The sequence below is a fragment of the Odontesthes bonariensis genome, chromosome 10 (genome assembly GCF_027942865.1).
Source record: "Odontesthes bonariensis isolate fOdoBon6 chromosome 10, fOdoBon6.hap1, whole genome shotgun sequence".
In the NCBI taxonomy this organism is placed as follows: domain Eukaryota; kingdom Metazoa; phylum Chordata; class Actinopteri; order Atheriniformes; family Atherinopsidae; genus Odontesthes; species Odontesthes bonariensis.
The window spans coordinates 23353672-23380384 of record NC_134515.1 but is presented as its reverse complement, the minus strand read 5'-3'; the positions used below and the strand labels follow the sequence as shown (position 1 = coordinate 23380384).

The following is a 26713-nucleotide window of genomic DNA, read 5'->3' as shown; positions in this document are numbered from 1 at the left end:
CACCTGATGCTGAGAGGAATGTCATGACTTTTGCATGCTGTTAGTCGTAATGCTGAGTCTGATCCAAAATGTGACTGTCACATCACATGTGCTGATCCAGTCCACAGCTGCAGATATTCTGGTCTTTGCCATTGATCCCTGCCATCTTCCATAGTCCACATAGCAACAACCATGTCTGCTGCTAACCACATTTGGTTTGCCACTGGAACCCACGTATTTCACCCACGGTTTCTATTGTCCTAGAAACTTCCAAAGCCGCACCCATTTCAGTCTGATTGATGTGATGTTGTCTCTAAACATAGACATACATTCTATTTGGAGGACTTGCTGAGGCTATGGAGACCATTTATTAAGTACCTTACAGTAGCTTGTAGTAACCTGTCAAACGGAACAAAAGGGGGACAAAAGCAACTGCAAACAGAAAAGCTAAAGAACATTCACACTGAAAGGTAGCTTTCTACAAAATTCCGCGTTTTTCGTAAAACCAGCTTGGTAGCATGAAGACTGTCAAAAGATTTCCTGCTTCACGTTTAAATATGTTGTTTATTTTAGAAATCCATTATCAAAAATAAGTTCATTTACTGGCTACTTTGCCTTTTACATAAATACCTGCCTTCATGCCAGGAGAGGAAATTCTGCTTATGACACGTGACATTAAAAGTCAGAAGTTTGCTGTGCCGGTCTGTTTAAATAGAATATGTTGCACAATAAGATCATGTACAGTAGATCCACGATACATTTCTAAAATGCTTGTTAAATTTATTAAAAACAATGGTCTGTACTCTTCATGTTTTTATCATGGATTCCAATGTCAGTGTTTTTTACTCGTATATGTAAGTATGTAGTAAGTATCCATTTATTTATGAATTACTCAATAAAACCGTGTCACTTCATGTCGTAGTAGGCATCAGACAAAGACATAATAATTGGTACCACACATCATTCCATGTTCTACTCTTAGACAAACTCTATTATTTGGTCAAATAGAGACATGTTTAATTTTGCCGCTTAAAGTGCTAGAGCCTCGAGCAGCGTGTTTCATGGGTCTCAGTCGTCGAGCTGGCAGAGCATGGCCACACCACGCTTGATCCAGTGCTGCGGGCGCCTGCTTGTGGGCAACATCATGGAAATGACAAAATTGGTGGAGTGGCCAGTGGTAGAGAGAGTGCCCTTCCTCTCGCTGGTCTTATAGAGGGGGCAAACATATAATTTCTGAGGTTCATCGATGTTCTTCTTTTCAGCTGTGTTAAAGAAAAAAAATGGAAAGAACAATTTTTGATGAAAGCATAAGGGTCATAAAACATTCACTGATTCGATACTAGCACCGGCAGCATGAACAGTAGGTAACCCTTACTAGGTTTTATCCAGATGATGGGCATCGAGTCAAACAGCACTTTGGGATGCTGCTCAGCCAGAACTCCACTGAAGATAGAGAAACAAATTAAACTCACCATGTTTGCCTGTGTTTCACTAATGGTCGAAAAAGTATGTCACAACTTTACACGTGAAGGTGCAATAGCTCTTCTAAATGTTTCCTGTAAAAATGCAGTATGGTATAAAACAGCATCAGATAGAAAGTTAAGTGCCTCAAACACTTGTACACATCTTGAATAAATGTAGCCTTACTTTCTACATTTTCAAAAGCAGCTTTCACACCAAAACTGCAAGGCCCTGTTTTTAACTAACTATTGAGATGTGTTCTCCAAACCACATCAGGGTGATACAAATAGCAAAACACGAACACTGGAAACACCACAGGTGAAACCCATTGCAGACGCTCTTCAGTTTGCTCAGGAGCTTCATGTAGGTGTGGGTGATGGTGTCATCCACCGACCACCATCTTGATGGTAATGGTGGCACTTTTTTCAAGTACCTACAATACCACCTGTAGGTCGGCAATTCTGCTTTTAAGTTTAGTGTTGGCTCTCTATCTTACTCAAAGAACAACCTTGTCAGTACGTCTACCTTTCTTTGTCCCATCGGGCTCCATCAAGAAACATTCCATTAATGTAAACGCCATCTTCAGGTGCTGTTTTTGACTTGTCAATAGGAAGAACCTGAAAGAATAAACACAACTCTGTCAGTGCACTCTTTGGGCTACCAGAACATTTTTGAATGTGTAGACAGAAGGACTATAAAGTAAGTGTTTTCAGACCTCAAAATTAAAGCCTAACACATCAATGGGGATATGGTATTTCCTGGCGTAGTTCTGCATAGCCCCAGTTAGGAAAGCCTGTGTGAAGAAGAAGCCAGACAGCCAGAACACGCTGGGCTTTGTGGTGTCAAACCAATTCTATGAGCACACAAAGCGAAAGTCAAAATACAGTGGAGCAAAAGTCTCAACGTGCATGTTGTGTAAAACCAATGGTATGCTGCTTGCATACGACAATCTTAGACTAACCTGTAAAAACTTTAGCCTTGAGAGAAAGTCGGATATGTAACTGCCCAGGGGCTTGAGGCTTGGGTAAGAGCGCTTGGCCCATTTCTCTGGGAACTTTCCCACAATCAAACTGCCTGCAACTGCCTCCAGTTCTGAATCCATCACCACCAAGCCTTTAATAGCTTTCAAGAGGTTCTGTAGACTCACACGAATCGTACTACACAACCTGAGGGAGCAAAAACAGCTTTTAAAATTGATGAGTGATTGGTGATCATAGCCTAAAGTTTGTCACTGATCTGTTTGCTCATACGTATTGTAACGCTCCATCTCTTGGACGAGAACCGTGTTCATACTTTCTTCATACAGCACAGGAAACTTCAAGAGAGCTGCTTCCGTGTCAAAATTGGCTGGAAGCTGGGGAAATAAGTGTATTGGCAAGTTATAAATACACAAAGTCGTGGCAACAGATTATCAAAGAACTGCAAACAGAAATTAATCACTTTTTTGGGGGGCTCACAACTGCAATGACAGCAGTCATTTGTAGTTCTCTGCAAAAATTGGCACCATGCTTAACAAGATGCTCAACACTGCAAAAGTGCTGAAATTAGGCAGGTAAATTGTTTGATGCTAACATTTACGAATGAACGCACAGCAAAAATTCCACCTGATGCTGAGAGGAATGTCATGACTTTTGCATGCTGTTAGTCGTAATGCTGAGTCTGATCCAAAATGTGACTGTCACATCACATGTGCTGATCCAGTCCACAGCTGCAGATATTCTGGTCTTTGCCATTGATCCCTGCCATCTTCCATAGTCCACATAGCAACAACCATGTCTGCTGCTAACCACATTTGGTTTGCCACTGGAACCCACGTATTTCACAGCCCCAAGTGGAGATGCAAATGCTCTGTAATTGCCTTCCAAACTCATAGCGAATTGATGGTTTCTATTGTCCTAGAAACTTCCAAAGCCGCACCCATTTCAGCCTGATTGATGTGATGTTGTCTCTAAACATGGACATACATTCTATTTGGAGGACTTGCTGAGGCTGTGGAGACCATTTATTAAGTACCTTACAGTAGCTTGTAGTAACCTGTCAAACTTTCCTTCAGATTAAGAGTCAAATATCTGGCCTTTGATTGCACAGAAGACATTACATTGTCCTCATCGACTTCACTTATTGATGCTCCCATCTTTTCTCAACTTGGTTTTTGGCAGTCTATACCATTCCTTCCACTGAAGAACACTGTTTAACTCTAATCCTTTTTATACAATTGGTTAATATGGGAATGCTTTTTTTTTTTTCTTTTGTTTAACTTCTGCATTTTATTGCTGTGGTTTTATAGCTGCAGGAAAGAAAGAAAAATATGGCCGAATTCTCGTGATGATGATGTTCTTTTTTTTTGCTTTCACAGATCATAACATGATTTTTTCAGTCATAAAAACAGCCAAAGTAATGGGCAAGATCAATTTTGATCAGCTGTAAGCACTCAAAGATAAAAGACAGGATCCCAAATATTATAACAATTCCTCCGCTCAATGACATAAATATGTGAACTCAAGTGTCTTGGCGATCCATTTATCAGTTGTTGAGACACTTCAGTGTCGACCACAGACCACATATAGATTATTACGCTATTTACACCTGACTGACTGGCATTACTGTTAAAGCCACGCTGTATTAAAGGCTTTTATTCTGAAGTTGCGTTTAGTGAAGTGACGCAATCACCTCTCGTTGCGCAGTGAGCCGCACAGCCGACAGTTGGGACATCAGACTTTTTCTCCTTTTCTCCTTTCTACACCTTGAGACACCTGTGGTTACTTTAAGTATATTTCGCCTGAAATAAGGTTGTTTTCATTTAGAGGGTGTTCTTATTGTGTTACTCCGAGTGTTTAAGTGGATGCACAAAAACTGTTACAACACTGAGTGCTCAATAAACCACCGCAGTCATCCTATCTGCTGGCAAGGAAATAATATCCTGTCTTCATTCCTGTGTCCTGACCGACACCGCATCTTGTCTGCTGTATAACCCAAACCCGAGCTAGCATTGAGCCTTCCCTCAGAAACACACGCCACTAAAATGTCTAAAAAGGCTGGATCAAGTGGAGGTTTAATCAGTATGTACCTTTGTAAGGATGTCATTTGCAATGTCATACAGGGTGTTGTCACTCCCAGAACTGGTCCCGCCCTTTGCTCCTCCACCTTGGGTGAGTAGCAGTGAATCAAACAGCAGTTTCGTCTGTTGCAAATCCTTAGAAATGTCCACATTTTCATGCATCCCAAACACCTCTGGATGCTGGCTCAATGGAAGATTCTAGAACAAAACCAAGGTATTATTACACACAGGAAGTCAGCACAAATAGAAAAAACTAACTTATCTATCCTCTTAAAGGGTTCGTACCTTGATAAACAGAATGTAGTCTTCATAGCTACATTTGGATGGTGCATAGTATTCACCACTAGGTGAAAAAGGGTAGTGAAATGTCTCAACGATGTCCTTGTTGTAGAAATCAGCCAAGGTAGTCATCAGGAGCCGCCTATCCCAGTCATCTGTCACACGGCCACCATAATTACACTCTCCAGTCAGATATGTTATGGCTTCCAAGGGCACCTCCTCATATTCATTTGTAAAAAGCTGAAAAGAGGGAAAAAAAACAAAAAACAAATTTTAGATTTCATGAAAGTAGAAACTTTCCCAACTGAGTCTCACTGACACAACTGACTAAATACCTGGAGTTGTCTGATGCTTATCCGAAGGTCAGACTCATTGAAGCCATAAGGAATATTCCAGCCTAGAGGACCAAACTTTTTCCTTTCCTGTACAAGAGCGTGGAAGAAGCACAGTCCAAAAAGGAGCTTCTCCCAAACCTAGTGAAGAAATCCAAGAGAGAATTTTAGAGGCCGTCCTCTATATGACAAACCAGCCTAATTGATAAATGGGAGCCAAACTCACAAGCTCCTTGTTGGGACAGTTTTTGAAGAAGTTTGGGTCAGAAATAGGATCTGACAAGTAAGACTGTAGGAGGTTGAGGCGGAGTCCTGTTGGAGGCTCGTTTGTCATTTTCACACCATTCTGCAGGATGGTCACTGGAAACTGATTATAAAGATGTAAGCTGACATATAAGGTGCAACATTTTCCACTGCATATATTATAATCCAATAAAAGCTCTATCTAACTACTTTAACTTATTCATGTATGCTTATATGTTGAGTTCAGTGCCCAATGTTTTACCTTGGGTGAAGGGTAACTTGTGAGCCAGAGGCGGAAGTCTTGGTGGCATGTTGTAAGACTGAAGTCCTCACAGATTTTCTCTAGGGTGGACATCCATGAAACAGCCAGGTGACAGTTCTGCAAACACACCCACGACCCATCCTGCATGGCTGTGGAAATCATTTTAGCAGCTATGGGCCCCTGGCCCTGACCCAGAGAAATAGACTGGAACATAGCCCCACCCATTTTCTTGTCACTGGCAAATTTCAGCAAGCCTGTGGAAAGACAATAAGAATTTTCAGGAGAAGCATTATATGGCATTTTGCCAATCACTCATTGGTACTGAAAGACTTACCGGCCATGGGATCAGCTCCTGGTGAAAGCACAAACACGAGTGGGATGGTGGAGTTGGAATCCAGGTAGCTCTTACTCAAGTCAAAGGGAGGAGGCTGGACAAATTTCTTCCCCAGATGGCAGGTCACATATTTAATCACAGCTGGCACTATTTTATCAGACCTGAGACAGCGGACGATGATCATCTTCTGCAGGTCATTGAGTTTCTCACACCATGGTGCAGGCAGAGCAACATTACATGGCTCTTTGCTGTCATAAATAGGCTTGAAGTCTCCTGGACTTGACATGACAGCTTCTCTGTAAAGTAAAAATGGATTCAATTCACTGGTCAAAAATGAAATTAAGATGACAAACAGGAAGGTGGAGTGAATCAAAACAAGTAATTAATTTTGTTCATTTTTTTTTATTGATTATTGCTGTTCCTTACTTTATTCCTTGTAAGCCAGGCAGTTCACTGGCTCTGCAGATCTCATCCCAGCTCTTGTCCTGAAGCCAACTGGGGTCTGGGTTTGCAATGGTGTTCTGCAGGCCCACTCCCCCAGTCAGCAAGAACATGAAGTCTGAAAATTCAATCTCCTTCTTTGCTCTGAGAAGATATATCAATAGAAGATAAAATATAAATGTCAGAATCCACACATTATAGTATCATATGGGCATGTGGGAAAATGCTTAGATAGCTTGCAGCTATAACACTTACAGGAGCAATTTGCAGCAGAGAATTAGAGAGAAGAGGAGTTTGTCCTTCTCAAAGAGAGAACGGCAGACGTTGCAGTACAGGTTATAGGTGAAGTGATCAATAAGGAATTGAAGCCTCCTCTCCAGAACCTTGGACTTGTTACTAATTGATCAAATATAGGGCACTTCAGATGACCACTAACACTCAAACACACTTTAAATATGTTCATTAGGCAATAATACTATTTCAGTATATTGTGGTGCAATAATGTATAATTTTTCTGTGTAGTTTACTGACTAAACTTGCTTTTCTGAAAAAAAATTAGATTTAAAAGACATTATGGATGTTTTGAAAATTATGCATTATTAGCAGAAAAACAAATCTCCTCTAGATCATGTAGCAATTTTAAGCAAAATCAAAGGAATCTATTTTTTATTATATCGGTTTGAAAATCTTTAGGAAAATATGGAAAGTAATATTTTCCATTGTGCTGGGAGAGATTGTTTTGATGTATTTCCTCTTCGCAGAATAGAGTTCTCTTACCTATCTTCTATTGAGTTTATGTAGAGGTTGACAAACCAGCTGAGAGAGTACTGGTACATAGGGTCTATGTTGGTCAGATCAGCAATACTAAAGAACAGGATGGATGAGTGCTTGGCAACAGCTCTGTAACCCTCTCTAGACTCAGCAATCTTGATCTCTGTCTTCTCTGCAATCTTTGAAAGAAGTAAACAGCAGGTCAGATCAAAAAACTCATCAAACTCACAGTCCTGTTCTGAATTGAATGTATTGTTCACACCTGTTGTTTCTTGGTGATCTCATTGGACATGATCTTTGCCGAGTCTAAAATCTGAATAGCACTCTCATCCTCCAAGATATTTCCCTCAGAAGACTGTAAAGTTTCCAGGATATTGTCTTCAATTTCCTTTAGCTGCCTCTTATTGTCGGCTGACTGCAGGATTAATGCATTTCTCTCCTCTTCCAGTTCTGGCCTGTAGAAAACATATAACAGACACAAGAGGGCGGTAATAAAAGCAAAAAGCACTGAATTTCATATGTTTCAGGGGTACGTCAAAGGGGCCATTTTATGTTACCTCTCCTTTGCAACTGCAATTCCTAGCAGCTGGTCCTCCAATCCTTCTGGAGTGATCATAAAATTGAGCAGGGACACTTTGGTGGCAAGTTCAGGAAGGTAGTGTGGGTTCCTTAGCTTGGTGGTGATGTAGAAACGGAAATCAACGGAGTATTCAATCACGCTCTCACCAAGTCTGATGCAATCCACCCCACCTAGGAAAAAAAACAATAAGTTTGTTAAATGAGAATATATTGTTATTAATTTCAAATCACAGATGACACTTTGGTAACCCTCTCATCTTCAAGTACCTTGTTTGAAGGTTTGTTTGAGTAGCAGAGGTTCCAGAGAAGGATCCAACTCTTCTCCAACATTTTCCAATAGCAAAGGTGTTCCAAATTGAATACAGTTTTCCAAAGTTCTCATGTAGTCCCCGTCTGTTAACTTGATTACACTCAAGTTGTTATCTTTCTCTGAATTTTTCACCCACTTGTTGGCTTGACCCTGAGGATCAATCATCAATGGCCTAGAAGAACAAAAGCACGAATGACTGAGTGGGACGTGTTAGATTCGGTTCTTTTAGTAGGAGGCTCAAGAACGGACCGGAGTAATTCAAGTGAAAATGAAGTCTTTATTGGTATGGCAACAAGTGGAGTATTTCAGCGCTGGTCTCAGTCTGACAGAACTCTTGCAGGAATCCGTCAGACAGAGCCCCGTATCTCCGGTTACACCTCGTATATATATATCTCATAGTTTCTCACGGTGGATCCCTTGTTGATCAAATGTGATTGGATATGAATCGTACTAACCCAAATAATGTCTCTGAGGAATTCAAATAATGTGAGTGTATCAATCTGCCCTTGGTTTCCCAGACTTTCCTGATTGTTTTGTCTGTCTACTCCTGCATCACTTAAGGTCATATGGAAAAGTACTGAGACTTATTTCATTCCTAATGTCAAAGAACAAAGCCAATTATAACAGACGGATGTTTTGTTATGATTTAAGCAGAAAGATGAATAGTTTCTATAAATGTTAAAGTGAAATGAAAACATTTTCACTGGTCATCTTCAGAAATACAGACTCACCATCTACGTGAATTACTGACAATGACACCATTGTCGATTGAGAAAGAGTCACTGGGAAGGCCTGCGATGTTCCAAGCCCGGATTTTAATGGGATCTCCCAGGGTTTTACTGAGAGAGAAGTCATCTGCTGATGGAATTTTCTTAGACTGGAGATATTTAACAAGGAAAAACGTGAGGTAAGAAGCAGCTACAAATGGACAGCCGCTGAGAAAGTGACTACAAAAGGGATAAGAAGTCGACAGTTACTTGGCAGAGTTTAGTCCATAACTGCGTGCAGCTCTGCCGGAAGCCAGCAGTGAAAGCCCCCAGGTAAGCGATGACACCAGCAGAGATGAGAACGTCTCCAGTCAAGTTGTCATACGTGTTTTGTAGGTCATCGGCTGCTTTTGACCATCTAAGGAACGATTTCAATTCAATCAGCTATTTTTACTCTTGAAATTACCGTAAATAGCCGACAACTGCATCACCTGGTCTTCTCTCCACCCAAACCACCAATGAGCTTTTCAGCCCTCTCCAGCTTCCTTGCGCACAAATCCACCTGGAACTCTAGCTGGGCTTTCTCCTCTGTCTTCTCCTCAAAGGTTTTTTCAAGAGCAGCCAAGCGGTCCTCCACTTCCTTTAACTCAGCTCTCTTCTGGTCAAGCAGGGCCTTGGTCTCTTCCAGGGACCTCTTGGCCTCTGCAAGTTTAGCCTTCTTGGGAGCAACAACCTAAGACCAAAGAGACTTTTTGAGATGAAGAAATAAGTGGGAACATGCATCCGGATACTATTATCTGGAAAATTAGTAAAGAAAAAGTCCAGAGAGGATCCACAAACACAGCACCTTGGCCACCCGGTCGTAAACCTCCATTGCCTTGATCCACTTGCACAGGCCCTCTGCAGCAGAGGAGGCCTTAGCCACTATGCTGGGATCAAAGTCAGGATTGGTCATATACTCACTACGGATTTTTTGCATCACGGAGACCTGCAATGCAAAAGTAGGTAAGTTTATTGAGACAAAATTCCATTGTATTCTTTATAATCATAAAAAAAATCCTGATACTAACAGGAATATTGTCTTTGTCGTATTCTTTAAGATCTCGTAAAAAGTTCATATCACCCAGTAGCTTTTTGCTTGGACCCCAGTAGTCAAAAACCTAGATGACAAAAACAGTAACACGCATATACTTTCAAGAACATATGATTTTAGTCATAAAACAAAAAAATCTATTTAATAATTATGGTATATTGGAAAGATATTCTTATGCTCTCTAACCTTTTTTCCAGTCCCAGCCGGGTCCACTATCTTGTCTGGCTTTAAATCTTTCATCACACATACAGCTGCCATCACCAGCTTCACCCCTGAAGGTGGATTTTTCATTGACTTCACAATTGTGACATCAGAGGGCTGAAATGAAACACGCAGCTTCGCAAACTGTGGTTCCTGAACCACAATGATTTGAATCGGAAAATGCGTAGAAAAAAAAAAGCATCCCAGTAAAAGGATGCTCACCTTTAATGTGTTTAAGGCGGAGAGAGCGGCCTCCAGAGCAGGGATGGCTTCAGCCAACTCACTCTCACATTCATCATTCAGAGACTGGGCCTCGCCTGCTTTTATAGTTGCTGCCTCTTCATCGACACGCACAACTTTACTCTTGGCCTCCACAATCACAGATTCCTCTTCAATCACCTGAAAAAATCCCACAGTGTCTGAATAAATTCATATTTATACTTTGTTTTATGATGAGTTTACACTCAAGGGTTGATGTCCAGATGGAATAAAGATCCCCACATGACATATGTATATGTATTCTGTTATACGTATTCACCTTCATCATTTTAGTGTTGTCTATCTTTGCCTGTTCAAGTTTGGGTTGGAGGTCTACCAGTTCCTTTTTCATTTCAGCAACCTGCAGAGAGACATTGTGAGAATAAGTTCTGGTAAAACTTAACATCTTAAAGACAACAAAGTGAAGAAAAAACACAAAACAAGTCTGGTAAAAATGGCTCTTCACCTACCTGAGATTCAGCAAAGGCTAGTTTATCCAGACCATTGGTGTACCTCTGTTTTGACTTCATAACAGCGTCTCTTTTCTGAGTAAGTAGTTGACGGAAAGCTGCGATCAGCTCCAAGTAGGAGGTGGGAGTCACATAGTTATGGCGACCTAGCTCAGTGAGGAATCTGCAATGAAAACATTGGAACTAAGGGCTTAAACATTTATGGACTTCACATTTGAATATACAAGTTAAAATAAGCAACCCATACCTCTCTGACAGCTGTTTGGCAGAGGTGTGGAATGTTTTGCAGATGGGTACGACCTCCTGTCTCTCATTTTCACTCATCTCCAGTGTCTCCAAGAAGCAGTTGGCTACTCGCTCAAGAGCTTCCTCCGGCCAAGGCTGTCAGGGCACAGACATGAAAAGGATACATGAATAGGAACAATGATGAGAAAATGCTAAGACAGACTATCTACTATATGCTGTCCTTTGTCTTTCTTTTATATTATCAATGACCAACTCTGCCTGACTGACACACATATACTGTATACAAACATAGTTTTTTGCATTTTTGTGCCTGTTAAATGCAATTTATTTCATTGAATATATCATCTAAACCAGAGTCTCCTTATGCCAACAAAGTACCTGATACCAGTCAATGGTGCAGCAGTTAATAAGACATGGAAATTGGCGAAGTCGATTTCGAAAGGCATTTCCAATAGGACTGAAGGCTACAACAATGTGCAGATTCTCTCTACAGCGTGCCACGAAGAAGGCAAACAGAGTCAAGGGGCTCTGCTCCAAATTCTTATTGCCAGCCTGGGCAACGGGACGTATTGTCTGGAGAAAGAGATAAAAAGAAGAAAACATTTTCAATATAACAGACGAGCCATTATACTGTGTAAGAGTTTATTATAGGATACCTCCATGATCTCTTGTTTCTCATCCACGGCAAACAGATTGGGCACCTCTCCTGTGTTCAAGACACTGTCTACGTCTTCAAGAAAAGCCTCATCTTTGATCTGAGCATCAGTTATCAAGAACACGGTCTTCTGTCCTTTAACCCCAGCATTCTTCAGCAGCATCTGCAATTTCAAGAAATTAAACTGAGTATTTTGACTAAGCACAATATATTACAAAATGTCTGGAAAAGTCATATGAGGCTCACTTTAAGGTCATCTCTCCATTCTGTCATGCCGTAGCTCTTTGATATCTCAGGCTGGAACATGGTCATGTGGGCCATCGACGTGGCCAAGCGGGTGATAGACTGGCGTCCGCTGCCTCCCACTCCGACTAGCAGAGCATTGCCTCCCGGCTGCTTTAACACACGGCTGATACGGGACAAGTGCTCCAGGACATAGCTGTATATTGCAGATTACTTTTTCAGTTTAACTTAACATGTTCTATTTAAAAAAAGCTGTAAAAGCAAAGTTTTATAAACCTAGTACACATAGATTAAGTCACTTGTTTGTACAATTAATCTTTTCCAAGAAAAAAAAGTTCAGAAAAAAACTCAGTGATATCACTTCACATTTTTAAATGCTGCAGCCAAAACAGTTTACCGGAAGATGACAAGGTTCATCTGATTTTTGTGCATCTGGTTGTATTCTTCAAGACATGACTCCACCACCTCAGCAAAGGTTTTCATTGAGGGCACCTCAGCGTACAAGCGCTCATCATCCTCCAAATCAGGGTTCATGTAGTCCCCAAACAGAAGATTTCGTATGTCTTCTTCAACCAGCTGTAAAGGGAAGAACAGGGATGGCACAAATAAATACTTACAGTTTCCTCATTGTGTCCTTGCAATTATCTTATATGTTAGCAGAAAAAAAAAATATATATTATGATGTTATTTACATCTGACAACACTGAAATGTGGTCCAGAGTAGCTCTTCCTTGCTGTACCTGTAGTAAATTATCTGACTCCAATGTAACTTACTTTACTGCCTTGTTTCAGGTGATCAAAGACCTGGTCAAAAGATTCCTTGAAATGGTCTTTGAGAATGCCGTTCATCAGATTATAGAGCCATGTTCTGTCTTTGTCGTCCACAAGACGGTCATAGTAAACACGGAAGACCTCATGGACAAACAGCCGTATCATTGTACGTTTGTTTTCCAGAGACTCTTTCTTCAGCAGCAGGCAGCCTTGAATAACACGGGAGAAGTCCCGAAGATTGAAAGTATAGTGAGACTTGGCTGGAGTCGGAAGCAAGTTCTCCATGGCTTTCTTATACACCTATAGAGGAAAAAAGATAAACGTACAAAACATGTTTATCAAGCCTATTTGTTGACGAGTTCTTGTGATATTGCTATGTGTCAAAGGGAAACTCACCTCCACCGTAGCTGTCACTATTTGGTTGCCAACAGTGAATATTTCAGGCGGGAATGTATTGTTTTTGAGATAGAAGGCTACAATATTTGAGAAAATGCGGACCATGGTGTCATCACTGAAGGGATTTATGCTAAAAATGTTAAAATGCCTCAGGAAGCGAGAAGTTACAGCATTCCTTCCACCACCAGGGGGCCCCATTGCTGTGATGAGCTGGAGGTCTACCAGACTGATCTTTGAAGTATCCTTTAAGTCGTACCTGGGGGAGCAGAGAAGATGAAATCTGCCTGTTTTCTGAACAGTGTTTTAAAGCAGTGAACAAAGTCCTGTTATTCATAACATCTATCTTGTTTGAATTTCAAATTGGCCTCAAATTGCAGATGGTTTACCAGTTTCCATGGTCCATGTACTGTCGAAGAAGCTCAACAGGAGGCTGCGCTCCAAACTGTTCCAGTGCAGGCATATTCATATCATCTACAAAGATGACACACTTTTTTCCTATCGGAGGGCCAAACACTCCTTTCCTTCTCTTATCTAACCTGGCCATGATGATGTTCTGGAAGATGTAATAAATCCAAAGAAAATGATTAAAATATATGCATTTTCTTGTTTGTGAAAGATGCATCACATACTATTTTATCTACTGTGGCAACATGTTGTTCCAAGTGATCCAAACATTTCTACAAAGATATCTTCTGTCCATGTTTCACGAAATACAGACCTGGGTTTGGTTTGCACTAGTGCGAGCTGAAAAGTTAATGAAGAAGGGCAGGTAGGAGTCTTTGTCCAGATTGTTCATCAGCTTCTCCTTCACATATACTGACTTCCCAGTCCCAGTGGGACCAACAAACAGAGGAGGACTGATCAGCAGAACAAAAAAAAAAAGCATGAATAATTGTAGTAGGGTCAAGATCAATTGTAGATTTATGCTCCTTAAATACAACAAACATAACAGCCATAATTGCAGTTGTATAACTGTACTTTATAACAATGCGACCTTCGAGAATACTGACACTCCGTGGCTGATGCAGATGTCCATTAAGAAAGTGTAGCGAACTGTGTCTATAGTGGGAACAATGATCTCTTGCACTTTAGTGTTTTTGTCTCCTAGGTTCACATTCTTGATGCCATCATTCCAGTGAACCCATCTGCCTTTTCCTTTAAACTGAGAAGGAGACCATATTAAGATTCACAGATTTCAAACGAGTGAGATTCTTTTAACTGATGGAATTGTACAATACCTCATAAAAGTAGTCATACACCAGGCCTTTCTCATCTAATGGGCATTCCCATTTTCCTACTGTTTCAGGAATTGGATATTCTTTTGATTCTCCCGAGACTGTCACTTTGAAGAACTCACTAAACTTCTCTCTGCTGTCTGCATCACAGCTGCCGCCCACAGACCACACCAGGGAGAATGCGAAAGCTGCCTGCAAGCAAGAGGGGAAAAAAAAGAGGAGAGGCGTCGTATGATTTCACTAAATCAAAAAATCTAAATTAGGAGGAGGAGGAGGAGGAGGGTACTCTGTTTCAAAGGTGCACACCCAATCCAATATCTGGTATAACAAAGGCTAAAATATTAGCCACGACACTAAAAGATTTTGTCCTTTTACCATGATCCAAGTGCGAATACTTTTATCAACAGGGCCTGTCGAAACAGGTTCAGTGAGAAGCATCTCAAACAGTCGACAGAGGGACACCACAGTGCTACTGTTGCTAGTGGGAACAACTTCCTGTCAAAGAGAAAAAAAAATCGAACGTGACAAGGTGTCTGTATTATTCATTTGAATTAAATTGAGATTTCTAAATGTCCCGCATATGTTTAAGCCTTGACTGGGCTAAGATCTCGGGGTCACTTACTCTGCAGTGTTTGCGCAGTGTCTTATGGGCGGGTGGAAGAAGCCAGTGGAAGAGCTCCAGCAGCAGTGACTGGCTGTCTGGGCTCTGCAGAGGATCAGGGAGAGTGTTTATCCAAGAGATAACCAAGGGCTTCCAGCCCAGCTGTGACGGCTCCATGTAGATCATACCGCATCGACTGACTGTGGCAGGCTGTAGGGAGAGAAAATAATCCAATAACCTAAACAAAACAACTATACGAGCTCCATGTATATATCTTCTCATTAAAAACAAACTAGGAATAAACAAAACAAATGATGTTCACTAAATTTGAACAATTCAAGTTTCATTCGAGCAAAATGGCAGCCATTCAGGAAATCAAGAAAGAAATGTCCCATTTTAAGACAGGAGGTTAAAAAAATAATAATAATTTGTAACTGCACACATCAAACTTACAGAAGCTTGTGACAGGTCCATTGCTTCAAAAATCAGACTCATCTGATTGGACATCTGAATGATCTCACCACTCATTAGACACAACTGTGGAAAAGAGGCAAATCAACAAAGAGTACTAAAGTATGTGAAAACAAAGAAGCCTGAACATAAATAATGTTTTTACTCAATATTATGTACCTTTTTGTTGTCATCCAGCACAGTATTCATGCTCTCGATCCACAGTGTGTCTATAGGACCATCAAACACCACCCACTTGCGTTCTGGTGTTTCAGCTGATGCAAATTCACGAAAAGTGTTGGCCACAATACCGTCTGTCCACTAATAAAGAGGGAAAGCCAATACAGGAAAAAAAAAAAACACAGAGAAAGGATAAGCAATTAATCAGCCCAGGTCTACATTAATACTACAAATACACAAATGCATCTGCAGTCCAGATTATCTAAAACACAGTTCTACCTCATGGGAAACCAGGTCAAACTGTCCAAAGAGCTGTCCCATGGTAATGGACTTTGGGTTCAATGTTTTGAAAATGACCCCCTCTTCCGCACTGTACCCTTTCTCATTCATGAGAGTCAAAGTGTCAGCTAGAATGTGCAGCACCTTGGTCTTTCCAGCTATGGGCTCTCCCACCAGCATGAATCTGAGAAAAGAGCATATTAATACAATATTGTGTTTTACATATTTCCATTAAGCCACATCCGTATTATTTGAGGAAACTGGAAACATCATCAGCGGGATATAAAAATATGGCCACACAGAAACTCGAGCGAAACCTACCCATGCCTAACTATCATCATCTCATATGTCTGGATTATCTTTTGCAAGAAGACCTGCGTTGGCTGTACATTGTGATTTTTACAGCACTCTTCTGTGGCCTCCAAGAACAGCTGACAAGAAAAAATAAAAAACACTGATTATAGAAACATAAGGAGATTAATAACAATAAGGGTATTGTTAATATGAGGCAGAAGAATAAGTAAAGGCTTTAACATATCTGACCTGATAGTCAGCCTCAGGGAGGGAGATGCCCGGGAACAAATCACTGGTAATTCCGTTGAACAGTGGAATATCATGGGAGAGGAACTTGGGCTCATTAACATCTTTTATGGATCTCAGGAGCTGAATGTTACAACGAGTGTTAGAATCATAAAAATACATAATCAATAGACGAATGAAGATCCAAATCAAGGCATAGACTGATATTTGGAAAATTGATGAATATTTCAGCACAATTACCAAAATGTCCTCATTCTCGTCAGGATACTTGAGCTTGAGGTTTCCTGCAGCCACAAGTACTGCTTTGACAGCCCTCATACCGTAATCATAATGGAACTGAGAGGAGAGCTGTTCTGAACAAAGCCTGTAGGTCATCACAATTTTCACTGAGAGTGGTTTGGCATTGAGAAATCCATATGAATACAGAGAGATCTCTGCAATGAGAGCATAGTTGGGAACCATCATGGCCACCGTTCGGAACAACACCTGCACAGAGAAAATGGAAGAAGATTTTGTATTGCCAGTGTTGGACATTTCTGTTGCTGTCACCGTGTTTAATTCAACATCAGATGTTCATTTGAATCATTTGAAAAGTTGCTTGATAAATATTCACAACTGAGACTGCAATAATTGTGTTTTGTGGTAAAATACTTTAAGGTTGTCTGGGAGTTCTGAGCGTCCTGCGTAGCCAGGGTTCATTGTTATGGACACAAAGCAGTTGGGATTAAGTTTGAGCATGGTCCCTTCAAAGTCAAAATACTCCATCTTCTGCTCAACAGCCCTCTGGATGCACAGAACTTGCTGGGCCACTACAGACAGCACCTCCAGCTCAATACGGTTGAATTCATCAAAGCATGCCCATGCTCCAGACGAAGCTAGACCTTTGAAAAACTATGACAAATCACATCAAAATACATATTAACATAGTAATATTGGCACATATAAATATAGTATTAAAATAGAAATTATGAATCTTAAATTTCGAGTGAAGGTTACTTTTCCCATGGCAAGATAATCGAGCCCATCTGAGCAGTTAAAGACCACACACTGTACAGCAAGTGCTTTGGCTAGATCTTTGGTGGTTTCAGTCTTTCCAGTTCCAGCTGGACCCTCCGGTGCACCACCCAAATTCAAGTAGAAAGCTCCGATCTAAAACAAAAGGAGTGCTTTGAAATCAGAATTATTCCCGTAAAGGAAAGTGAAAAGTATTTCATTTCAAGTTACTTTAAACATGTTTTAGAAGACTTTTTTCTCTCTTTACCAAGGTTCGGTAGCATCTGTCAGTCAGAGGTGTGATGACCAGACGTGGTGAGTTCCCTAGATACTCGTAGGCATACTTAACATCACAGTTGATTATGCGAACACGGACATTGTCATTGTTCCAGTAGTATCGAAGCTGGGCTAGCCACTGGAAGTCCGTATCGTGGGATACACCTATTAGAAAATAGACATTACAAACATATGGGTGTGGATCGCTGATGCTTTAGTGATGCAATCATTTTGTGTCTTTAGGTACCTTTCTCAATAAGCTCCATGACTACATCCCTCGCATGGACATCAATTGTGACCAGTGCTCCCAAAGTAATCCGTGTTTGTTTCGGCAGTTTTCCTCTCACCAGCTCTACAATGTCTTTCAGTTGATTCTGGAGTTGCTGATAGTAGTTCTTTAAACCCTGCAGAACAAAAGCCTTTTGATCTATCTTTCTCAGGGTGATACAATTATGCCGTCATACTCACCAGAGGAAATAGTCAGGTTAATTTGTCAAGAGTGAGAAAAATCACTGCTTTGCACGATAAAACTGTATTAGTGGCTATTTTTACTGGGATATATTTAAGCCTTTTGATAAATAAAATCTTTTGATAGTGGGAAACCACTAAAAATCCTATTGGTGCATTAAGCTGTTAGGAATCAAAAGGCACAAATAAAGTATAATAAAAAAAAATATGGTAAAAAAGACCCACATTAGCCCCTGCACTGATGGCCTCATGAACTTCCAAAGTCCAAAAAATCTGTGAGGTGCAGAGCACAACCTGTCCAGGCCACTCCTTGACCCACTGGTTCCGTACAGTGTCAGCATAGGCCTGTCAATGCAACCAAATAAGAGGGATTTTACATTGAAAAATTCATAGTATGATCCTTACATAACATAAAATGACAAAGTCATGCATCAATCAGCGTCTGGGGAATAGTGATCTCACCAGCCGGGACCGGGCTACTACATCTCTGACACTGAGAATCATCAAATCCTCCACCTGGACCAGCCACTTCTCCACAGCTCCTTTGGCTTCAGAAGTGGAGATGTGCTGGATTAGCTCAACACGCTCCCCTTCACTGCTGTACATGGCCTAAGCAAGAGCAGTGTGCACCTTAATAAAATGTAATCAGGGACTGCATCATGTAACAATAACAGTGCGTGTGACTGCCTTGCCTGTATATCCAGATTGGGTAGGAAGTCCAGTTTGGAAATACCCTCAAAACACTTCTTCAGATGAGGCTGAACTCGCAGTGGGTCCTTGGTTTCAGAAAGAATCTCAAGCATTTCATCGTTGGATAAGAAGAAGAACCTGGCACCAGATACGCAGCAAATATCAAAACCGGAGTCATTTCTAAAGAACTGGGCCATATCAGCAGAATCTATTTGTTTGTTTACCGTGGAAAAAAGAGACGTTTCTTCTCTAGATAGGCATTCAGTCCCTTCATAATGATATCAAGGAGGGTGTTGGAATCTTGCAGTTTCTCCAGCAAACCAGTGAGTGAGGTCGCTGGCAGAATCTGTGATTAGATATAATCAGGTAAAAAAATAACTGTATGTCGCACGTTTTCTTTCATTCTTGATTTTCTTCAAACACAATTATTTTTACCTTAGGGTTCTTAACACAGTGCCTCATGACCTCTTTCCAGTTTCTGTCAACAGTTTGGAAAAGCTTTCCTTCTTCTGGAATCTGCTGCATGATGTCCTGAGATGAAAAGATGGGCTCCAGGTAAAGCCACTGGGACTGCACCTTGAGCCACTCATCTATGGTTTCCTGGATACGAAGCAGACGCTCCTCCCATTGCTGAGATGACAGAAAAAAAAATGACGTAGATCTTGTTTTAGAAAGATTTACTTAAAAAAAAAAAAGCCCTACTGGCGAAACTCTCATGCAAATTGAGTATTTGTTCATTATGTAAAGAGGCTTTCTAAAATATGAAGTTAACCTTGATTTCATTTTCAAATGGCTTGATGAAAGGTGAGCCCCTCATTGTTTGAGTCTTTACAATCTGGTCATCTAACACTGTCTGAATATCGTCCAAGGAAGTCAAGATGGAAACACCAGTCTCCCTGTAAGGTTGGTGGTGGAAGGAAATACCATCCCAAATTTGCATCATGGTTTGCATAGCCTTCTCCAAGGAAAACTCCTGTGGAGAAAGATAGTTAAAACATACTTCATTCAACACAGAGACGTAGTTGCAACCAACAAACAGAACATTTATGGAGTTCTCACTTTACTAGCAGCAGCACTGATGGACTCAAACTCATCCAGGTAAGAGGTCAGGTTTTGTGTGAGAACTTTCCGCAGTGTTGTACCAGAGTTAGGGGTGAGATCATACTCCACTATCTGTGACATCTGGTCCCAGTGACGACCTCTGAGACCTGGATTACACAAGATGGACACTACGGGGATATAGTCCTGTTGACATAAGCATAATCCAATCAATGGATGGGCTGAGCATGAACAACACTTGCAATAAGACTTAATTCACGATCCGCTTAAAAAAATTTGCACAAAATACCTTGAACTGTTTAATCTGCTCCATTACAGCAGAACACAAAACTACTGTGGGACTCTCCTGCTTGCTTGGATCGTCCTCACTAGTTTGCCGTCCAGTCTTTCCAGACATTTTCTCCATCTCTTGTACAGCCTTATTGTGCTTCTGCTGGAAATACTTCAGCATCTTGAAGACTTCCCTATAAAACTCATCAACTTGAACCTCCATACTCTCCCCATCTAGATTCAGGAAGGACCCATCCATCCATCTACGCACAAAGGTGGTGAAAGGTTATATGGGGATGTTTTTCAAATCAAAACACAATATTTTTAATTGAAATCAGACCTGTTCTCAGTGCGCTGCCACTTAAGAATAAATCCAAACAGCTTCTGGTACGGTTCAATGCGCTCTCTGATGACCTCAACTTCTGGGTAACACGACACATCCCATTTATAGAAGTCCTCTTCCTTATTAATGAGGCCAATAGTCTCCTCAGCCTCCTGGAGAAGTTTTTGAACTGTTCTGACATCTGCTACATACTGTTCAAAAAGAGACAACATAACATCTATATGAATGGTCCAAACAGAAATAAAACAGTCACAGAATTGGAGCGAGAGCCATGTTACATTTAACATGTGGAGCGCAAATTTTAGCAAGGAGAGTATCACAATGATTCACGTGGAGTTTGCAAAGTTGTTCACTTCGGCAATTCACTCCCAGTTGTGTCATGAAGACCTGATAAACAGTCTTTTGTGATCTCAACCAAAGAGTGTGTTGTAAACATTTCAACTGAACAGATAATCAGGTTTGTGCTTATATAGCCTGTGCTGTAGCAATTAGAACCAAGGTCCACCTGTGTTGTTGGTAGATTACCATCTTATGATTATCAAAAGGTCTGCTTGTTTGTGAATTTAAACTACTATGTGCTGCTCCTGGTAAGTTTCTTTAGTCATTAATAAAATAGGCTGGTTGTGCATGCATTTCTAAAACCAATTTTAGAACATCACCCACAGAACTGAATACTCCCATAGGCACTGTTTATGAATGGCAACCACACACTAATTTGACTGGATTAGTAGTTCCGGCCATTGGTCAGATTCTGAAAAAAAAAGAGACCTTCAACATTTATTTATTAATTGTTTTATCATTAATATATTACTGCTTGAAAAAATGTCAGCCTCAATGTTATGGGATTCATAGGGTTAGCATAAACCAGACCTATGTGATCAACACTCACCTCACACTAAAACTAACGAAGGAGGAAAAGGAACAAAAGAAAACGTTTCTAGAAATGAAAAGATCAACGTTGTTCGTCTCGTTTGTCTCTGTGTGACCCTGTGATGGACTGGCGACCTGTCCAGGGTGTATCCTACCTCTCGCCCGATTACCACTGGGATAGGCTCCCCCCGTGACCAGACCGACAGATTAAGCGGGCATTGAAAATGGATGGATGGATGGAAAAGATCTACTTCGCATACGATTTGAGATTAAGCTTGTTTACGTATTTTGAAAATGTGATAACTTTCTTCCAATGATAAAATGTTGGTGTAGATTCCCAGCCACCCAGGTCACGGTGATCAAGGGAGTTTGAAGTCAACTGGACCAGTTGTCCACTTTAACACAGGATGAAGGCTAAAAACAGTGAACACTGCCTTCCTGAATCCTTTATCTTATCAGCTTACAAAAACAGAAACATGCGCTAAACATCCAACTCTAAGAAAGAAAAAAAAAAAACTTTTCCTAAAATAACAAAGTATTCCTTGATGGTCATAGGAAGGCACTCTTGACACTGTACCTGCTGCATCATATCCAGCTCAGAGCAATGTGGAAACTCCTCTATCCTGCATCCCAACTTTCCCAGCTTTGCCATTAATCTTTCTCTTTTTGCAGTGAGCTCCTTCTCTCCATTATGCTTGGCCGTCTGTACTACCTGAAAAATAATTGTTCAGAATAAGATTATTCAAAAAAAAAAAAAGAAGAGACTGATACCCTGTACACCTCAGACTTACAGTACAAATCATAGTCCTGTCATCTCAAAAACTCAGCAGCTGATTACAGATAGATTGGACTGGAAATTGGACAGGAAATCACACACAGAGGCTGTCTACAAGAAGGGTTAGAGCAGAGTCTTGGCTTCAAGTAACTGACTGAAGAATGTCTAATGCCACAGACTGTGTGAGAGAACGTTCGAGACATTCAGCCCCTTCAAAATGACATGTAAGTGTAGCCAAATTCACTGCAAAGACGTTGTCTTTTAAATGACTTTCATACTCAATTTTGTCAGATGATTTAGCAGTTACAAAACCAGGATTCTTTTAAGAGTAGAGCAGTTTGGAAATGTTTTAAGTGACCACAAGTTGATGTGTTGTTTTTCGTTTGTTTAAGTCATCTGTTATTCATCAATTTACTGCAACAATTTAATTTCCCCTTATGGATTAATAAATAAATAATCCAGTCTATTCTTTATACTTTTCTAGGCAGACACGGGAGCCCTACCTCACTGTTGAGCTCAAATGCTTGAAGGATTTTTTTTGGCCAGAGGAAAAGTGTTGAGTTAAGCTCCAGATCTTCTGGCTCAATGATGTAGACATCCAACAGATAGAGAAGTCTGCAACAGGCCTCCTTATAGAGCATATTGTGGTATTCAGAAATGTTAGAAGAGAGAGAGCACATTTTTGTGAAAGAAACAACAGGTAAAACCAATCATCGGGCTATTCACCTTGATTTTTTCATTGAGTTCTGCAACACCCTTAGTTTTGGTAAAATTGATGTACTCAACCATCTGCGCAATGTCCTCAGTACTCTCTGGAACTTCCAGAGTTTTCTTGCTGATACTCTCAAATTCAGAGCAGATCCTTTTTATATACAAAAAAAGAATATTTTCAGGATGTGCATTTCAAATACAGAGAAACAACCAATAATGCTACAGGGAGTGACTTACAGTACATTTTGCTCACGGTTTCTGGTGACTAGCTTCTTCAGAAGAATGTCAGCAAAGGATCTGGCTTTGTTAGAAAGCCCTTGTTTCAGCTCCTCGCAGTCCAGATGGACCATTGTGAAGTGAGCTTTTGAGGGGAGGTTAATAATCTCCTTTGACAGCAGACGAAACTCCTCCACTTGCTTTAGGAGGTAGTGAGATTACTCATCAAGAAGCAAGATTAAGGCAAAATAGGTGTATTTCACATATGTAAACTGAATGCGTCCTCATAATTCTTACCTTAGTGTACTCATCAAAGGAGGGATCCTCTTCAATAAATGTGTCAACTCGAACCTGTGCAGTCCCATTAACTAGCCAGTCGTAGTTGTCAACTACCGAATAAACCACAAAAATCAGCAATGGATTGAATTTACATGAGTGGAGCGACGATAGAAAATGATGAATTATGTTACATCACCATAGCTCTGGAAATGTTTGTCAGGCTCCTCTAGATTTTTGCACACAGCCTTCTTTACAGTTCGCTGAGCCAAAGCAAGAATCTCATCTGCCACCTGGGCATCCACATGTGACGGCAAGTTTTGTGCCAACCACGACTGGACAGTTTGCACTTTCTGTGAATCGATGTTATAGATGTCAGTACTGGCTCAACATACATTTCTAACATGCGAACTAGCCAGAAAGTGGGAAAAAAACCTTACCTGAAGTGTATTTGCTATTGCATTAATGATCTCCAAAACGGAAGCCTCCAGATCTTGAGGGGTAGGGTAAATTTCAATCTTTTCGTCATCAAATGTCAAAGCCATTCGGAAGATCGGCAGGCAGTGATGATTGCTCGGATCAAATACCCTGACAAACTCTTTTATACTTTGCTGAAGGAACGTTTTCAACTAGGAATTCAAGGAAGAAATATATCTATGACTCTTAATGAGCAATCAAGAAACATAGATTGAACCATAAATCAAATCAAATTATTTGTATAGCACATTTCATGTAAAAAACAATTCAAAGTGTTTTACTTAAAATAGACAATGCTTTTAAAATTCTATTTGACTTTTTTTTTTAACAGACAGATCTAATAAAAAGAATAACAATAAAAATACCAAACAAATAAATGACTACAACTTAGTCGCTTACTGCTGTTTGTCTTAGAATTATCTATAGAGACCAGACGTCAAGACTGACTACACATTCACCTAATGAAACAAGAGCTTTGAATTTTCTGTAAGCTGGCAGCTAAAAAGACAGTCGTTGTTAGGTTTAATCTGTTGCATTTTCCTTAGATGGTCTTTATTCAAACAATCAGTTTTCTAAATACACTTTGACATTTCGTATTGTTTTTTTAACTTGAATAGAGTAATTATACTTAAATTAAAAACCAGAACTGTTTATTATGATACTTCTCATATAAAAAAAAAAAATCAAGAAAGTATAATCTTACCTGATTGGAAATGAGGGTGGATGCACAGTTGTAAATGGAATCCAGTTTCTCCTCTTCAACTCCTTTCAGTATCTTTTCGTTTGTTAATAAATGGATGATTTGGGGAAACCATGTATTCATGATAATGTCTTCTTTCCTCTGACACTCCACAGCTGCTTTGGTCTGAAAGCTTTTACAGTCCATAGGTCCTGAAGCTCTATGCCAGTAGAAGCCAAGATTCATTTATTTATTTATTTTTTTAAAAACACAAACCTTCAATAATCTTAAACTTAAGAATGTATGCTTGTTTGTTTTCATGGTGTCTTTCATTACCTGCACCCTGACAGATCGGCTAGGATGAGTGGAGAAAAAGTTGTGTAGCCAATTTCCAAAATTATTTGCATGACAGGATGAAGAATGTGCAATTTTCTTTTCATCATCCTACGACTTTTAATGAAGCTATCGTGCCATGGCTGGGAGAACTCAAGAATTCTGCAAGTAATACACAACAGATTTTACTAAAGGGCATTGGCAAACAGATCAACTATTATCTGATTATTGTACATAAATCATTAGTGCACTCACTTTGGTTGGGTAGCTCCTTGTGTCTCTGAGCTCTGTTCTTCTTTATAGGGATTCTTTAACACTTTGTCCACTATATGGAATGTGAAACAGGATTCACTTGTAGTGTAAATGGACTACGCAAGCACCAAAAATAGTAATGTTTGAAGTTTTCTAACTTGTTGGATGCCAAGATTCTTATCAAAGGCACTGACAATGGTTTGAAAGCATAATAATGACTCAAAACATACAAATACATCGTACTGACGTATCTTCAATGAGAAGAACAACAAAGAGTACAGCAACATATTATCCACCGAGCCCTAAACACTTTCATCAGGTCACTTAACAATTGCTTGAAGAAACTAAAACAAATAAGGTTAAGAAAAAAGAATTCCATCCTCAAGATACATGCAAAATTTCAAAAGTGTGTTCAAATACTGATTTATAATTTTTACTGCACCTTGTTTGCATGACATTAACTGGTAAATAAACATGAAATGGCTGATTTGTCATTTTGATCTTTGTCACTAAAGCTTTTGCACAACACTGTACATTCACACTGTGCAGATATTTGGCTGTACCTGTATGCTTGACGATCACATTGTGGAAGTCATCGCTGATTTCCGTGCAGAGCTCCTGTAACAGCTTATTTGTCTCAGGGCTCCCATTCAGATAAGGTTGGATTCGAGCTACAACCGAGTCCAACCACTGTTGCTGGATTGGAGCGAAGGGTCGACTCTCGACACAGCGCTTCAAGAAGCTGTAGTTCATCTGGAAATGGTGCAAAGTAAAACAAGGCAGGTGCGGGAGGAAATTCAGGTTCACTCACTTCATGTGTCAAATTTATGATGAAGTTAACGCACCATCCGTTTCCTCTCCTCGCCGAGCATCTGCAAAGCAAGTTTGAAAAATAAATCTTCATCAAATTCTCTGTATGCAATGATTGCATTGTTATGCATGTTGCAAATAATGCATTGTTATTTGTATTGTAAAAGCCTGCATAGATAAATACTTATGTCGTACAGAAGGTGGAAGCTGGGGTTCTGGTGACAGACTGCGGACAGCTTTCTTGTCATTGCTTTTTCTGTAATCCTCCATTGCTCTGGAGACCCTGTAGTAAATCACAATACAAGACTAACTGACTTTAAGAAACTCCACGGCCTACATTCCTATGAGATAGCCATCATTGAGCAACAGAAAATAAAAATATAGCTGAGGGGGGAAAAAAACATACAATATCATATGGCTATGCTTTTGTTGTTCTTTACTCCTTTGTCTTAGCAGCCTCTTCTGAGCCTTTAGCTTCTCGGCTATGTCCTCCATTGCTGCGATGGTTTGCTCAAAATCACCAAGCGAACTCGTCCCCTCAATTGGAGGCAAGACTGGAAACCTTGGCAGAGCCTCCACCTGTGTGGCTTTGGAAAGTCCCGGGGAGGCAGCCATCACTGACAGCAAGCCACTGAAGCTATCAAGGAGCTGAAGAAAGACGCAAAGCAAGTTAATAAAACTCTAGATTTACTTCCAGTTACGCTAACGTTACATATATGCTAGAGTTAACGTTAAACAAGCTATCGTTGTTATGGTGCTGTCAAAAATGACCAACTGCAAAGGATAACAACAGGTTCAGCACCGTTTTACCTGTTCGTTCAGCGGTATGTTCACGCTTTGG

At 40.3% G+C, this 26713-nt stretch overlaps 1 protein-coding gene across 1 annotated transcript; it reads right to left on the bottom strand.

Moving 5' to 3' along the window:
• Nucleotides 1-191: 191 nt before the first annotated feature.
• On the bottom strand, nucleotides 192-26503 carry dnah12 (dynein, axonemal, heavy chain 12). Its single transcript, XM_075474696.1, has 73 exons — nucleotides 26279-26503; nucleotides 26068-26155; nucleotides 25908-25934; nucleotides 25626-25815; nucleotides 25066-25135; nucleotides 24814-24972; nucleotides 24502-24697; nucleotides 23762-23950; nucleotides 23521-23674; nucleotides 23343-23434; nucleotides 23067-23245; nucleotides 22845-22980; nucleotides 22622-22747; nucleotides 21921-22055; nucleotides 20471-20664; nucleotides 20150-20393; nucleotides 19861-20046; nucleotides 19574-19774; nucleotides 19237-19431; nucleotides 19026-19147; nucleotides 18804-18939; nucleotides 18574-18720; nucleotides 18337-18456; nucleotides 17891-18047; nucleotides 17636-17808; nucleotides 17371-17523; nucleotides 17026-17265; nucleotides 16615-16860; nucleotides 16378-16497; nucleotides 16156-16265; nucleotides 15835-16018; nucleotides 15556-15696; nucleotides 15379-15462; nucleotides 14947-15135; nucleotides 14700-14819; nucleotides 14328-14516; nucleotides 14100-14251; nucleotides 13808-13946; nucleotides 13476-13642; nucleotides 13090-13345; nucleotides 12697-12993; nucleotides 12320-12498; nucleotides 11926-12118; nucleotides 11681-11842; nucleotides 11403-11597; nucleotides 11026-11159; nucleotides 10779-10941; nucleotides 10589-10669; nucleotides 10273-10449; nucleotides 10036-10167; nucleotides 9827-9916; nucleotides 9604-9744; nucleotides 9248-9489; nucleotides 9027-9174; nucleotides 8781-8926; nucleotides 8007-8221; nucleotides 7718-7910; nucleotides 7423-7615; nucleotides 7167-7339; nucleotides 6645-6785; nucleotides 6375-6533; nucleotides 5949-6244; nucleotides 5615-5868; nucleotides 5336-5476; nucleotides 5113-5250; nucleotides 4784-5017; nucleotides 4508-4696; nucleotides 2691-2794; nucleotides 2402-2606; nucleotides 2156-2293; nucleotides 1966-2057; nucleotides 1355-1422; nucleotides 192-1241 (listed from the first exon to the last, which is right to left on the bottom strand). The coding sequence occupies exons 1-73, from the start codon at nucleotides 26485-26487 to the stop codon at nucleotides 1048-1050; spliced, it is 11922 nt and encodes a 3973-aa protein (XP_075330811.1). The 5' UTR covers nucleotides 26488-26503; the 3' UTR covers nucleotides 192-1047.
• Nucleotides 26504-26713: the final 210 nt, after the last annotated feature.